At 35.0% G+C, this 17676-nt stretch overlaps 1 protein-coding gene across 9 annotated transcripts in view; it reads right to left on the bottom strand.

Annotated features, from left to right (window-relative positions):
- The window catches only part of LOC114308370 (cyclin-A2-4), a 35084-nt gene extending 22843 nt beyond the window's left edge, over window positions 1–12241 (bottom strand). For 4 of the 9 annotated variants that reach the window (XM_082866016.1, XM_082866009.1, XM_082866013.1 and 1 more), the window contains exons 1-3: window positions 11985–12241; window positions 9308–9666; window positions 8544–8862 (exon numbers count right to left, since the gene is read on the bottom strand). In XM_082866016.1, the coding sequence (XP_082722142.1) occupies window positions 8544–8862; window positions 9308–9604 (616 nt within the window). In that variant the 5' untranslated portion in view covers window positions 9605–9666; window positions 11985–12241. Of the gene's footprint in view, window positions 1–8543; window positions 8863–9307 lie in introns of all 9 variants that reach the window. The other 5 variants (XM_082866010.1, XM_082866015.1, XM_028253953.2 and 2 more) reach the window with 2 other exon arrangements.
- Between the last annotated feature and the right edge of the window lie 5435 nt (window positions 12242–17676).

Below are 17676 nucleotides of genomic sequence, written 5' to 3' on the forward strand. Positions count from 1 at the left end.
GCTGCTGAAGTGTCTATGGCTAGGAAATACTCTGGTCAGCATTAGAGGCCAAAGCTAGTGCCGGGAGATAATTTATGGTCATGTTGGACCGTTATAGGAGCTAACCGAAATCAATGTTGGGATAGTTTGAAGGGGTCATGCCGGACCGATGTAAGAGCTAACCAGAATCAATGTCGGGACAGTTTAAAGGGGTTATGCCGGACCGATGTAAGAGCTAAGAGCATCTCCAATGATTTGCCATTGGAGCTGCCATTGCTATATATAGCAGCTGCCATTGAATTTTGATACTCCAATGGCAAAACATAGCAGCTGCTAAATTTAAGAAATGCCAAAACTTGTGTCAAATTTGACACAAGTTTTGGCAGCTGCCATTCATGCCAACTCAGCCAAAACCAACGGTTTCCCTCCCTCCCTCCTTCCTTCCCTCCCTCCCTCCCTTCATGCCAACTCAGCCAATTCATCAAACAGATTCACAGATTCACAGAAAAAAATTATTATCTGTTTGTCAATTTGATTCATCAAACAGTTCACAGAAAAAAAACAAATCCAAAAAAATTACAGATTCATAGATTCATCAAACAGATTCAAACAAATCCAAATCCAAAAAAATTACAGATTTATCAAACAGATTCACAGAAAAAAAAAAAAAAAAAAACTGATTAATTCACAAAAAATTGAATTGATGAATTAAAAAACTAGTCAATCTGTTTAAGAAGATTGGGGTAGAGATGAATGAAATGAAAACAAAAATTAAAAAAAAAATCAACCAGGAATGAAATGAAAAAAAATGAAGACCAACGCTTGAGATCAATGGAGAGATCAAAAAAATTGACCAGGAATGAAAAAAAAATACATACACCGTAGATAGATGACCAGGAATGAAAAAATATACATACACCGTACATCCAAAAAAATCTGTTTCACTACTCTGCTGGAAGATCAGGCTTGAGATCAGTGGAGAGATCAGTGAAGATCTGTGAAGATCTGTAAGATCAGTGAAGATCGGGACCGAGATCAGTGATGATCTGTGAGGATCTATTTCACTACTCTGGAAGATCAGTGAAGATCGGAGACCGAGATCAGTGAAAATGAGATGAGGATCTGTTTCACTACTCTGGAAGATCAGTGAAGATCGAGACCAAGATCAGTGAAGATTTGGAAGATTTGAGGAGAGGAGATGAGAAAAGAGGAGAGAAAGATGAAGATTGGTGAGGGCAATGAAGGAAGGGAGAGAAAGAGAGAGAGAGAGAGAGAGCTTGGTGTATAGATAGATAGATGGATTCGACTCAAACAGGAGGGCATATAGATAGATAGATAATGCACGGATTGTTCTAGATAGATGGATGGCTGAGCCGTTGGATCATATAATCCAACGGTGCTATTTTGTGAAAGGAATGTACATGGGTTTGAGCAACGGCTCTTTTTCATCATTTTTCAAACAACAGCTATAAATTAACGGGCATTTTTTTCAAACGGTCATATTCTATATTTCTATAAATAAAAACTCTTCATCTCAATTTCATTTCACACCAAACATTTTAAATTTTATTTTTCTTTTCTCTTCTCTTTATCTGAATTTTATTTCACACCAAACTTCACAAATTATTTTCTTCTTTGTTTTTTCACACAATCACTATGGAAGGTTCATCAAAAATGAAGAGAGGAAAATCATTTACCACTCAAGAAGATGTGGCAATTTATAGAGCTTGGTGTCACATTACTGAAGACCTAATTGTTGGAAATTCACAATTTCATGCTCATTTTTGGGGAAGAATTTTTGAAAATTATTGTTCATTGCAGAATGATCGCTCAAGAACACAAGTGTCTATCTCATCTTGATGGGGTGTAATCATGAAATGTTGTAACAAATTTCGTGGGTGTCTAGCGCAAGTCGAAAATCTACATCCAAGTGGGGCATCACAAGTTGATATAGTAAGATTTCATTTCCATTTATTATGTTAGTTTTTTTATTTGTCTTACATAAAAATTAACTGATTAATTAATTTAATATTTTATTGATATAGATGCTTCAAGCAAAACTGTTATACCATCAAGATGAAAACAAGCATTTTCTTTTTGAACATTGTTGGCCAATCTTGCAAAACAATATCAGGTGGCAAGATGTAACTCCTACGAACACGGTGAAGTCAAGAATACATACACCGTTTTCCCCTAATTCAACCCCTGATTCCCCTATGGATAACTGCATTTCTCTTGAAGATGACACCAGTCCAAGTGTTGGTAACAATCCAACTGTCGATGAGGGTAGTGTCTCTGCAAGGGGTAAAAGGCCGATGGGTAGGAAATCTGCAAAAGAATTATTTCGGAAAAATCAAGTCGCTCAAGCTGAAGTTCAAAAAATGGGCACACAATTGGACACATTTAACCAATACCTTGCTGAGAAGGAAAAGAAAAAAGATGAAAGAGAACAAAAAATGATTGAAACACTGCAGGAGATGAAAGAACTTGAGATGAAAAAACATGAATTTGAGATCAGAAAACAAGAACATGAGATGAAAAAGGAAGAACATATGATAATGACTACGGATATTTCTCATTTGGACCCTCAGATGAAAGCGTATTACACAATGCGAAAAAATGAGATTTTCGCCAAGTGGTCCTCAAATGTGAGCAGCCCAAATTTTTATTTCCCCTTACCTCCTGATGAATAATTATAGGATAAATGTTAGTCTTTATTTTTTAATGTAATTTTTAGTCTTTATTTGCAATGTAATTTTTATTTTGTAATGAAATTTCATTTTTTTTTTTTTTAAGTATTTTGTACTTCACAATGTAATATTATTTTTTCAATGTATAATGTCCACTAATTTGTATTATAATTTAATATTTTCAATAAAGTATAATGCAAAAAAATAAATATATTTTTTCAAATGAAGGCAATAAAAAGATAAAATACTTTAGCTGATATTAAATGAAGATAATTTTATTATAATAAAAAGACATTATAATATAAATATATAATTTTTTTCAATTTTTTCAATTTTTCATTTTTTTATATTTGTCTAGTTGGGAAAAATATAAATATATAATTTTTTTAACAAATAGGTAAAAAAATGTCACAAAAGACAAAAAATAAACAAAAATAAAATCACAAAAAACCTATATCCAAACAATACCTACAACCTTGGAGGGAAAGTTGGTTGAGATTTGCCAAAAATAGCAAATGATCATTAGAGCACTATTGCTATAATTTGGCAAAATAACATTATTCATTGCCAAATTATAGCAATAGCAATAGCAATAGCAAAATAGTAATAACTATTGGAGATGCTCTAACTGAAATCAATGTCAGGACAGTTTACAGAGAAATTTTTTTTTTTTTAAATAAGGAAACAATAACTTTTCTGAGCCAATGGCGGAACCCTATGCTTTCCGACGCTATTTGTTGGTTTTCCGGCGATCGATTTTTTTAGGAGAACTTGTTTGCTTCGCTTTTGCTTTTGCTTTTGTGTTTTCGTTTCCTTGCAATTCTTTTCCTTCTCGTCCCTTGAAGATGATGAGCAGGTGAACGTGATCGATGACCAAAACTTCTTTTTGTTGCCTCTGCCTTCGCTTTTGCTTCTGTACAATAGATCCTTGAAGAATATCCACTTCTTCGAGTTCCTTCCAGACGATGAAGACCTTCAAGACGAAGCAGAGCCTGACGGTGTTGTCTCAATCGATTAAGTTTCAGCTTCTTTGTTCTCAGAATCATCCAACTCCAAAATGCGATGATGATGATGATGTGATGCCTCATTTTCTTCGTGTTCTTGCCATTGGAACTGTGCTGTTCGTTGTGGTGACATCAGCCGGATCTGACCGTTCAAGAACAACTCATCGGCCGAACTCATATCGCTAGGTGAGAACCCGGAAGAAAATTCGAACTCGAACGAGCTAGACTCAACGTCGTTGGTGTCGCCATTGTTGGAGGAGTGAAGGTCGATGTATGGTTCGCCATTGTTACGGTTTGAAAAGAGGATTATTTCAAACTCGAACGAGCCAGACTCAGCGTCGTTGGTGTCGCCATTGTTGGAGGAGTGAAGGTCGACGTATGGTTCGCCATTGTTACGGTTCAAATCGTAACAATGGCGAACCATACGTCGACCTTCACTCCTCCAACAATGGCGACACCAACGACACTGAGTCTGGCTCGTTCGAGTTCGAATTTTCTTCTGGGTCTCTGCAAATAATCCTCTTTTCAAACCGTAACAATGGCGAACCATACGTCGACCTTCACTCCTCCAACAATGGCGACACCAACGACGCTGAGTCTGACTCGTTCGAGTTTGAATTTTCTCTTGGGTTCTCACCGAGCGATACGAGTTCGGCCGACGAGTTGTTCTCTACAGTCTTGTATGGCTCAGTGCGGATGCGGTCTACCCTGGCAGAAGATTTGTCAAATACTAGCTTCTCGGTGATGATTTTGTCATCGGGGATACGCAAGTAGCTGACGAGTATATCAATCGGTTCATCACTGGAAAAGGAGGTACCGGCTGAAAAGGTCCCGCTTGAGGAGGTACCGGCTGTGGCTGTATGGAGGACTCCCCCTAGTCAAACTGTGGTGGACTACGGGGGGATCTCATAAGCGCTCGGAGTGTATCCCGAATTTTCTTCTGGGTTCTCACCGAGCAATATGAGTTCGGCCGACGAGTTGTTCTTGAACGGTCAGATCCGGCCGATGTCACCACAACGAACAGCACAATTCCAATGGCAAGAACACAAAGAAAATGAGGCCTCTCATCATCATCATCATCATCATCATCGCATTCTGGAGTTGGATGATTCTGAGAACAAAGAAGCTGAAACTTCGTCGATCGAGACAACACCGTCAGGCTCTGCTTCGTCTTCAAGGTCTTCATCGTCTGGAAGGAACTCGAAGAAGTGGATATTCTTCAAGGATCTATTGTACGGAAGCAAAAGCGAAGGTAGAGACAACAAAAAGAAGTTCTGGTCATCGATCACGTTCACCTGCTCATCATCTTCAAGGGACGAGAAGGAAAAGAATCACAAGGAAACGAAAACGCAAAAGCAAAAGCAAAAGCGAAGCAAACAAGTTCTCCCAAAAAAACGGATCGCCGAAAAACCAGCGAACAGCGTCGGAAAGTGTAGGGTTCCGTTGTCGGCTCACGAGTTGCATTGCACTGCAAACAGAGCACAAGCAAAGGAGATGAAGAAGATGACCTTCTTGCCCTACCGGCAAGGACTAGTCGGATGTCTAGGGCTGTGCAAGGTTCTAAAAAGCGGTTGCAGTCGCCATAACGGTGGCGGTGGCGCGGTTGTGGTTGCGGGGTGTAAAGGCCATAACGTAACGGTTGTGCTAACTGGAACTGTGAATTTTTTTATTTTTCGCACAATTTGAAAAAAACTTACCGATACGCATATTTTTTTTTCCATAATCATATTTATTGGGTTTTAAAATAAATATTAATCAATTTTTATAAATTTTTTTGTATGATCCAATATATTTCATATTTTTAAATAACTATAAACTAAATTTTTTACATTTTATTTTAATAATTAATGACTTTATATGTCATAAATTCATATTACACTTGTGAAAAAAATCAATTTATTGAACTTAAATGTATAAAAATATTTTTTTAATTATTATACTTGTGGAAGCATATGTAAATTTTAACTTGAATAGTTTTAAAAAATAACTTATGCATGCTAGTATAATCATATAAAAATTAAAAAATAAATTATACATGCTAATATAATCATATAAAAATTAAAAAATAAATTATAAATTATAAAGATTTTTTTTTTGGGGGGGGGAGGGGTTTGGATCACTTGAATATTCATTCTCTTTTTGGATAATCTGTAAATAAAAATAAAATAAACTAATCAAAAAAGAATTGACATGTGTAAAATATGTATTAATATATAATTATAGGTGTTATGTTTTCTAGATATTTTACAAAAAAAATCAATCACTAACTATTATATATAAGATAAATAATGACAAAGTAAGAATAAATAAGAGCCTAAATATATATATATTTTTTAATCAAGCCAAATAGATAATGACCATACTTATTATTATTATTATTATTATTTTCAAACAATATATAGATAGACACACACAAACAAAATGATTGAATGATAGCAGCGGAATAGAATAGCATATATCTTATAATTTCAACAAATCAATAACATGTTCTTCATCTTCCCTCTTCTCTCTCTCTCTCTCTCTCTCTCTCTCTCTCTCACTTCCCTCTTCTCTCTATCCCTCTTCCCCCGTTTTCAGCTTTTTTTTCTTTTTTTTTTTCAAAAAAAACAGTTCGGAACCGTTACGTAATGGTGCGTAACAAGCCGTTACGGCCTTTACAGCGCCGTTACAACCGCTATGGCCTACACACTTGTGAATCTCAATCACACTACAAAAGCGACCGTAACGGGTGGCGGTAACCACCAAAACTGTTACGTAACGGCAATACGTAACGGTTACGGCCACTTTTTAAAACCTTCTGTGCCCTTAATGGATTTACCAGAACTTTGAATCCTGTATCCTCTCGGTTGTAATTTAAGCTCCTGTGCGTTTGCTCCAATCACTATTGATGATTTTGCTTCTTTAGCTATGAAGATATTAGGTTCTGTGATCCATTGCCATGTATAATCCTTGTGGGAGTGTGATGTTTTGGGATGATGTCAAAAAGTTGATTTTTTATTTTGTTTATATATAAGAAGTAAAGAAGTGTTCTGATTTTAAAAAGTTAAAAAAAATTAAAAAGTTAATCTTTCCAAATTACCTCAGAGTCTCTCTCTTTTAGTTAAAGTTATGTAATATTTTATTATAAAGTAAATTATTAAATTAAGTTTGTATAAGATTTCTATTCATCCTAAAAGTGTTCAATTATGATTTTTTTTAATATAATTCCTTATTTTTTAAATATGACAACGGAATAGGTTGAGGCCCGACGAGCGGCCAAGGCAAGGCTGTCGCCCGCCGGTAAGGCGAAGAATACCAAGAGCTTAACCTATAGCTTTGATACCATGTTAAAATAGTAGAGAGAGGGGAAATAATATATATTGTATTGAATGATAGAAGGCCTATATATATAGGCTGAGAAAGAGTATCCTACTAGAAATCTAACTATAAGAAATAGTATCCTATAAGAGACCTAACTATGACAATACCTAATATATCTAAAAAATCAATACCTAATATATGTAGGAATATATACCATATATAAATAAACAACAATCACAGCGAAGCAAACAACCAGCAAAATCACAGCAAAGGCCAGGAAAAAAAACGATGTACTATAAACGCTACCGAATACACCGGTAGCCGAACATAACAGAAAAACAATCTAAAAAGTGCTAACCACATTAGCACACGAATCCTGGAACGGTAAAGAGAGAAGAAAAAAAACACCCCGAAAGGGAAGCCGCACTAGACCCAAGGTAGGGAGGGTCTAGTCAGCACCTAAGGAAGCTGCGACAGTGAGGAAGAGGGACTGCCGAGGGGCTGGGAAGGAAGAGGAAGGGCTGTCGGGGCTTGAGAAAGAAGAAGAAGGGCTTTCGGCTCGGTGGAGGGAAGAAGAAATGTTGTCTGAAACAGAAGAGAAGGGTGGTTGGTGGCTAGGGTTTGGCTCTGATGCCAAGAAGAAGAATATAATTGAATGGCTAAATCATAATGTATGATTAGCCTTGTATATATATACTGAATTGAGGAGGTTACAATTTAGGAAGGTTGAATAATAATAAAATCAAATATAAGAAAATATGCCTAAAATCCTATAATCACATAATATATGGGATTCCCATATTCCAACACACATGATCATATCTACTTGAATTCAACTTGCCTTCTTCTATTTCTTTTGTTCTATATAATCCTGTGTTACTGATCTTTCTTCGGCTTTTGCTCATGTACTTCTGTATTTCTCTGTTGCATTAATTGCAAAGTGTTTTTGCATTTAATGGCTACTATTAGTGAATATTACATTGCATTGCAAATAGGAAATACAAACATAAACATATTTTACTGAAGCTCGTAACAATCCATTTTAACATATTGAATATCCCCACATCCAGATCTTGACTTCAATAATGAACTTTTCCTCCAAATACGAAGCTAACAATGGCGGTGTTTGGCAACTTGGTTTTTAGGTTTTTTTTTTTTTTTTTTCACTACAAGATAAATGTTTTACAAAACCAAAAAAACCCAATCCAAACAAAATATCCTATCAAACCCCATAATCATTTCACTTTTTCTCTCACAAACATCACATCCAACCACAAAAAAATCCAACTGTCTTCTCATACACAAAAAAAAGTTTCTCCAATAATATCCTACAACTAAAAAAACCTACAAAAAAATCCACTTCCCAAACACCCACAATCATTTACCTGTTAGTAGTATATTCATGAAGATAAAATAAACAAGTTATAATTTATCTAGCTAAGGTTGTCACTTGTCAGTATGTAAAATGTAGCATTTGACAGAAAATATACAAATGAGTGATCTAAGAAGTCATTGATGTCAAAATTGGCAAAAGGTTGTTCAAGAATGAGCAGTCAAAATGAAGACAAACCTGTCTTTGAAAAGTTTTGTAGTTGTGAAGGCATTCCAATACTTTGTTTTCCGAGCTGAGCTATTCCAATACTTTGTTTTCCGAGTTGAGGTTTGTCAATCTCACAACCTTTCACATTACTCACTGCACATAGCTGAGAGGTTATGTTGCTTTCCTTCACCGGACATTCAACTTTTAAGGATTTAAGTTCTGTATTTGCAGTTTCTTGAGCAATGTTTGTTTTTGAATCAGCTGGAAGCTGGTGCACTTGGACTGCTACACTGGGAGAAACCTTGGAAACATTCACTGAACCTTTATTGGCCTGCTTGCTATTCTTTTTCTGAAAAACAGCATAATTAACAGAGGTCATGTAATGATTTTAGTAAAGAAAAATTAATAACATTTGTAGCAGAAAGTCCAAGCCATCAAGCAAATCAAACTATTAAATTCAGATATTTGAGTGGGAAAGTTCATGGTCACGATGAACATTTGACTGTCCTAGTTATTGCTATCAATGACCAGAAGTTCAATAACCAATTTAGTCTTCTCTATACTCAGAAATGCCGCTCAACTCAACTATCCCAATTTTTTGGGAATGCTTTTATATGCTCGGGCAATCAAAATATCTATCAGCGATTCAACATTTCATTTTTTTGTGCATTAAAGCAGCCATTTTTGACCTCTGTTAATGAGGAACAAACATACTTTCTTATTTAATTTTCTTTAAATTTACAACAATTTCTTACATTAATTATATAAATTCAGCAAAAGGGTAGTGTACAAACCGGAATTTTAGCTGCAATGAGGCAGTTTTTATAGGAATTTTCACAGCAAACATTTGTGACATCCTTAAGCACTGCCCTCCTCTTATGCTGAACAGGTGCAGCAGCAGAAGCACTGCTATTCATCTCATCTAAAGCTGCTCTTTTTGAACTTGTCCGTAAAACCTGCTTTTGACCTTGCTGCTTCAGTGCTTCAGAAGGTGGAATCCCTCCAAATGCATGACAAGCAGCAGCTCGAGCTCGTGTCATTCTAACAGTAGGCTCCCCAACATTAGCAATAGCAAGATTTTCTTCCTTCATGTTTACTGGCCTTAGAGAAGAGAAAGGCAAGGGTTTCTAAATTCAGATAAGACTCATGAAACCTGCAACAAAATGCATATCAGGACAAAGTGAAATAAAGGACAAGCTGCTGAAGTGAGAAGGGGCTCCAGAATAGGGAACTCACAGGCTGCTAAAGAAATATCGTAAGCGAGTAAAAGTACAAAACAAAGCATAACAACCTAGAGCATCTAATTTTCCAGATAATCAAAGTAATGTTTGTCTTTAAAGACACCAAAACAGATGCACAACCATGTACAACTGGTGTATAAAAAGCTACACACTGCTAGGGAGGTAAAGAAATGGTTCCAAAAAAGACTCTGAATCTAATAGAATGAAATAAAAGGTAAATATCTTAAATTCAAAAATCAAGAGTGAAATAAGGCCATTAGAATCCAGTGCTGGAAAATATTGTTTTCAGCTCCTGAAACTGCTAAACATTGCAATTTGATGATTCTAGACAGAGACAAAATTCAATATATTCAAATAATAGATGGAATGGCTTTTTAGATTAAAAAAATAAAATACTTTGGTGCAAAACTTGCAATTATAGGAATCACTTCAAGTTCATTATAGGAATCACTTGACGAATACACCATTCAGCCACTTTTTTGACATTGTGGCATGTTTCTATCCTTTATTGCCTACCTAAGATTCTAAGAAGCGTGAACACAGACAAGTGATACGACACGGACATGTCAATACAACAATTTTCAAAAAATACAGGACATGACACATGAAGGACACACATAAAATATATAATTCTTTATATATTTATTATATGTTGTATATATGAATATATCATTCAAAGATAATAACAAAAAAAAAAGCAACATAGCACTAATTTTTGTAAATCTACATTAATTTTGTTTTGTCTTTGTACCCTAGATTATTTTGTTCAAACTTATAATTAGTTTTACGTGTGTCCAAACAATGGACACGCGCATCCCCAAGTGTCCAAAAAGTGTCCAGATCTAAAAAAAGATAAAATAAAATAAAATAAGACACATTTGGATGAGTGTCTGACATGCATTGGGAAGTGTCTGAAAAGTGTCGGTGTCCGACATGGACATGTCACCTTCTTAGAAGTGTTCGTGCTTCATAGTTGCCTACTGATATACAAATTTGGACTTCTAATTCCCCCTTTCTACAATAAGAATCAATGTAAGTTAGTTGGCACCACTTTCCTGAGCTAGGTAAGGAAGAACCCTTGGCAGCTAGATTAAAAACCAGGAATCACAGCCTATAATAGGACTCAACCGTGGTACGAGTCATAACAATCAAAGTTGAATCACGAACCTATATGGCTTGAACTGGGCTTTCTACTAAGTCATGCATTTCTTCCTAAAGTCAGGAATGCGCCCGAATATATTTTATCAGAAAATATAAATAAGGTATAGAGCTGTTTAATACCAAAGAGCCATGACTTTTAGACCCTTAATTTACCCCGGGTTGATTTATCATCATTTGGCACAATTTGTGAGCATTGCAACAATTAACAACTTCTATGAGGCAATTTAGTGATAATTTTTGTGGTAACAGAAGAGAACCACTAGTGATTGTGTAGTAGACAGCCTTTCAGACAAATATTTTTATATTTTCTGTACATATGCTGCTAAATTTCCCTTTTATGTTCTGAATCATAGCAAAAACTTTCATATTCTTACCTCCATTTTCAGGAATTTATGCTTGACAGAAAATGCAACCTAGTACATTAGTTGATGAGTCCTTAAACATCAGTAGTTGACAATTTAACACAGTACAAACAAAACCATTGGGTAAAAGCTTACCAAGAAAAAACAATTGGGTAAAAACTTCTAGAAAACAGAGCAATTAAAGCCCGTCAAATTGAACCAAGCAAAGAGACGAGATCAAGAAATACAAAATGAGCATCAACCAACTAGAAAACAAAATCAACATGTACAACCAAAATCAATATTTCTCCAATAATTGCAAAGAATTAGATACCCATTTGAAAACGAGAAGATTCAGAAATCAAGATTAAAAAATGCAGAGAGAAATATCTATTCAAAGCTACAAAATGAGGAACACAAAAGAAAAAGAAAACAAATTTGATATATCAAGGCATTATGGTCTTTTTTCTTTTTTTCTTTTTTTCTTTTTTGTAATGTTTTCTTGGACCCCATATATAACCAAGAAAATCAAAATTCAGATTTTAGATTTCTTTCTTTCCATTTCCAACATTTTCCCAGCAACCAAACGGAGTTATCAAGTGAAGAGGAACTGTCGTCCCACAAATCTACTCTCCAAAACTTGGAAAATTTTGAATTTCAAACCAAAATGAATAATCCCTAGCCGATCTGGAAACAAAGAATGAAGAAGACACAAGGATATGTCTCGCAGTTAATCAAAGTTGACCTCACAATGCCTTGTGAGCTCCAAGACCTCTAAGAAAACAGAGTAGGGTCGATCATGCAGATTGAACTCTTGAGAGAGAGAGCGAGAGAGAGAGAGAGAGAAATCACAGAGTGAAACAGAGAGAGAGGCACGAGCGGGACGGATTAGGGTTCAAACTCAAGAAATTGAGAGACGGGGAAAGAAAAAGGAAAAAGAAAAAAACTAGGGATTGTCTGGGAGTTTTTTTGGTTAAAATATTCTAAACAAACAAACAATTTAGATAATTGACCAATTTTTTAAACTATTTGAAAAATTAATCTATTTTTAAAATATAATTTTAAATTAAAATTACATTTTCAACCTATACTTTTACCTTAAAATCGTATGTTAAAAATGTAATTTATGCTGACATAAATTTCACTTTTTGAAATTGTATTTATGTTGACATGGACTTCACTTTTTGAAATTACATTTTCAACATGCAATTTATCACATTTTCAAAATAAGATTTCAAAAAGCAAGTTAGTTTCTCAAATAGTTTGAAAATTCGATCAATTCTCTAAATTGTTTTTATTTTAGAATATTAAAAAAAAAATCATTGTTTAGGATGATCAGTATATTCTTGATTACTTATGAAAATATGGAAAATGTGGTAGAGAGGTGATATGATTATCTAAATAAGAGATGATATGATTTAAATAAGATAAAAGAAATATAAAAATATGTTATTCTTGCACATTTCAAATTAGGCATAAATAAAATCAAAACAAAACAAATATTATTTATTATATTAAGGCCTAGTTTGGCATAATGTAAAAAATTTAAAAAGTCAAAAAGTCACTATCCTATTTAAGTCACATCATCTTATTTAAATCACATCATCCCTCTATCACATCACTTCAAATATAACCCATATTTCTCATTTTTTCGTAAAAAATCAAAAAGTACGCTTATTTAGATCATCACAAACAACCCCTAAAATTGAGTGTTACTATTAACATTTCATTAATTATTTTGTAAAGCCCCATTTCTTTAGACCCCACTTATAAATTGTAAAATTCTTAAAATTTATTTTCTCCTCTCAAATAATACCAAAATTATCCTTATAAAAATATTCTACACATTCTAATGCACACCCCCACACCTCCAAAAAGCCTATTCCCAAAACCCCAACAAAACCCACGTCAGCGGAACTTCCCAAAACCAGTGAAAAAAATTTTGTGGTGATTAAGAAGTTTTTTCCCCTATTTCGTTACGAGATTTGTCAATCTGTTTGATTTTTTTTTTCTAATACTTATTTTTACATACACAACACAATCCATTTTCATGCTGCTCTAGTTAGTTTTCTGTCATTCATCCATGACCTCACTGTACTTGTATGCTTTCTGTGTGAGCAAAATTAGGCAAGATTTCACCCACCAGTCAACCACCCAAGAGTGGTCCTACCTCTTTTGTTTGCTTGCGTCTGCTGATACTTCGATTATTTGTTCCAGAACAAATAATAAATGTTTGGTTACTTGTTCCCGAACAAATAAATAATGTTCGAGTTTGTGTTCCTGAATTTCGGTCATATATTTGAGAGTTCAGTCCGAAAAAAATAACAAACAATTTTTATTATTTTTGTCATTTTTTTCAATAAACTTACCTTTATGTCAATCTCCTTTGAGTTAAGAACACCATCAAAATTATGAATCTCTTTTAAGTTTTTATTGTTGCACTTTTCTCATTTCATGGAGTTGTAATTGTCGGAAAAACTTCTACTCATTGTCATTGTCGGAGAAGTGTATATAATCAAATGGTTGTCACCGAAATATTGCCACCAAAGGGTTTTCAAGGTTTTGAAGGTGGGATTTGGGGGATAGATGAGTGGTGATGAAGGTGGGTGCTCTTATAAACCCTAACTCATGATGTAGTGGATGTGTGGGCTTAATTATGAGATGGGGTATTCCAAAATTATTGATGTCCTTTATAGTAATTTCATTTGAAATTATTATTGTAATAAAAAAAAACTAAAAAATGGAGAGTCCAAAATAATTTATGGAATGCTAATAGCAGCACTCATTAAAAATATTGTTTTAGTCGAATTTACAGTGATGACCCTTAACCCAAGGGGTTGTAGAAACTTAGTAAGGCCTTGAGGTATAAGTATTGAGATTTCATATTCCAGTTTTCTTGGGGCCAACTATCTGGGTGACAGTATATATGGTTGGTAGAATGAATCTTCCAAGCTTGGGCAAACCGTACCTAGTGTTAAGAGTGTGGGTTTGAATCCCTACCTATGTGCGAGTTTGCGACTTACCGCTACATTGTTGACTGGCCTTGCTATGTAGAATCATGTAAGGGTGACCTTTGATGCCTCGGCTCCTTAGTGTCTAACCTCAAAGGCTACCTCTTTATAGTTAGGCCTTTTTTCAATGATGGCCCTTTGAGTTTTTGACTAAATTTTGACTAGTCCAGGCTTGCCTCTAGTTCAAAATCAGATTAGAAGATACTGTCAGGCTCTATGGGCTTACTATAGAGCCTATATCTATAATCTGAACTGTTCAATATTTAGTACTTGTCGAATATTTCATCATTGCAAAATATCATGTTAATTGAATAGTGATAGCCACTTGATCAGATCAAATTTGTGTCAACGGTAACTATATTTTAAAAATAAATTATTGGCACAAATGTAATCTGATCAAGTGGCTAATGATATCCAACAATGTGTTTTTTGACAAGGATGGAGTATTGGACAAGTCTTAAATATTGAAGTGTTTGAATGATCGATATGAGTTCTTTAGTAGACCCACGGAAGCCTAACAAGACGCTCTGAAAAATCTAGAAATCCCCTAGATGTTGATTTGTGATTATGTATCAATTTTAAGCAGCAAACAACAATCCCAATCAAACAATCAAGACAAATCGACACAACGATTTTACGCGGAAAAAACCACAATTGGACACCTCCAATTATGATAAAAAAAAACCACAGGCAACAACCACAAAACAATCCACTAAGAAGATATAAAGGAATTACAGAGGTATACCCTCAATTACCTAGCGTATCCACGCCCGAATTGAACCAACCCCTATGTGGCTCTTCCAACCCCGTCTTCACCTCGGAATTGTCTTGACGTTGAGTCACTTCAAAATCCACCAAAGCTTCAGGCTCGAATTCTTTAGAACCCACCGAAGAACAACTCTCTCTTTTGTGCAGAACAAACAAATAATCCTTTGATGTATACTCTTTAAACCATGAGTTGAATACTCAATCAAAATATCAAAGAAAACTAGCAAAATATCCCCAGATATAAACCTTAATATCCAAAAAGAAGATTTGGAGAAGTTATCCTAGATTTGGACTGAAACACGTATTTATAGAAAACTATCCCGCGATCGCCGCTCGAGCGTCAAATTGGCCGCTCGAGCGCGGCAAGTTCCGCTCGAGCGGGGAAAAACAACATCTAGTATTTTTGTAGGTGAATAAACTTCTGGAACTCAACATTCTCCGCTCGAGCAGGGGCATGGACGCTTGAGCAGGAAGGCAACTTTGAATGCATTTTTGCATTTTGCTTCGGGGGCACTGCCCTGGACCCGCCAAGGGGCGCTACCCCCTCGACCCCCACGAGCTGACTGAGTAGCTCGATCCCCATCATAATCAGCGAAATGGCAATCTTGAAAGTATTAACATCACAAACTTCTCTGCAAGGCACAATTCAGGTTGGATTTGCATCTAACAACTCATATCCTCACTGAAATAAAAATGCGAATAAAATTACAACACAAAAGGAGTTTTGTCAAACGGGGTTGCCAAGAATAAAACCTAACACACTCCAGTTGAGAAATCCAACTGGAGACAAGCTGTTCCCTTTTAACTAAGGCCCGTTTGGGGAGTTAGGTTTTTAATAAAAAAAAGTCAAATAGTCACTACAAGTTATCACATCAATCTCTCTATGTTTTTGCACATCTTTTGTGAAAAATTAGGAAGTCAATTAAAATAATCAATTCTCAAACGGGGCCTAACACAGATCGCTGATTATCTTTACTGTTAAAACTAATTTTTATCTAAAATTAAATAAAAAAATATCATGTTGACTATCACATACTATAAAAATATAAATTATTACATTTAAGTTTAAGTTTAGGCTCGTTTCAAATTTTTTTTTTTTTTTGTATGTGTTTTTTTATTTTTCTATGAAAAATATACAAAAAAAATAAAAAAGAATGATTTGACAACTCCTAGTGAAATTTTAATTTTTTGGCTAAAAATTTATCTTCCCAAACATCCCATTTAGAGGTGTAAGTTAAGGATAATATATTTCATACCATGTGTCTATCAATATGACATTTTTGTCTAATTTAGAATAAAAATTTACATTAAAAATAATTTTTTTAAAAAATTGGAACATGAAACGTGAAACGTCAAAATAAGAGGGGGGAAAAAAAATGAAGTCAAAGAGGAAATGGCATATCATAATGGGGCAAAAGTGTAATTTACCCCTGATTATATTTTAATTGTGTGTTTAATAGTAGCGTAATTCTACTTATACCACTTATTCAACTTATTATGCGTTTCAATTTTAATTTTTTTATTACATTTCAATTTTGTTATAAAATTACTAAACTATCCTTCCACCTTAAATTTTGAAAATCCTAATTTTTCATTACATCCCATCACTACCACCTTTATCAGCCCACTATTGTCGCCACCCCTTCACCGTTGACCAGCTCATCACTACCGACCACTGCCGCCCAGTCCCTCACAGTTTCACTCTACAGCCTTCATTCTCCTTTTCCATCTTTTTTTCTTCTTTTTCTTCTTCTTTCAAATCTGAAAGCCTAACCCTAGGTTTTCCTCCCTCTCTCTCTCTCTCTCTCTCTCTCTCTCTCTCTCTCTCTCATTCTTGCAGATATGGGGTAGTCGCAATGGTGGTGGGGACGCAGATATGAAAGCTGTAATGCCTCAGGAAAAATGCCATAATCAAATGTTCACTTGGATTGATTCCATATTAAGTGTGTGTATGTGTGTGTGTGTGTGAGAGAGAGAGAGAGAGTAAATCAATAATAATAATATTATAAATTCCATGACTACTTCTTTCCCATTGAACTATTCTCACTGATTACATCATTGTTTGTTTACATTTTCGAAAGCCCATAATTTAGGTGGTGCATCAACATTGTTTCCTGAAAGATGGTTAGTTTTGGGGTGACTAATGCCTAGTAGGAAATACATTTAATAAATTATATAAATATTTGAGATGCATGTGATCATATCATGCATTTGTTAGGATAAAATCCATATTTTATCATTTAAGAACCAAAAATGTTCCATGTATGACTTTCATTCAAGATCTCATCTATGATCATGGGGTGGTAAATCCGCTATGACGTCCCAAGCAAAAGCCGCAAATCCATACATACAAATATAGATTTATATACAGAAAATATTCTCACATTTTCCGACTCTAATGACGGCGGGGCGATAGGCACTAAAAACCTTTGCCTCTCCACTTCTGCCGACTCTAAAACAGCGGGCTTGTGGACACCCAAAATCAAGTTTTCCGCATTTGCTGACTTTATAAACGGCAGGCTCGTGGACACCTAAAAACCTTTCCTATATTCATCTGGCAATATGTGTAGACAGGGCAATTAAGCACCTTGACTCCCTACGGAAGTACCAAACACAACACATAACTTAATTCCCGAAACTC

This window comes from Camellia sinensis, chromosome 4 (assembly GCF_055761805.1).
Source record: "Camellia sinensis isolate YWXY chromosome 4, ASM5576180v1, whole genome shotgun sequence".
Classification (NCBI taxonomy): domain Eukaryota; kingdom Viridiplantae; phylum Streptophyta; class Magnoliopsida; order Ericales; family Theaceae; genus Camellia; species Camellia sinensis.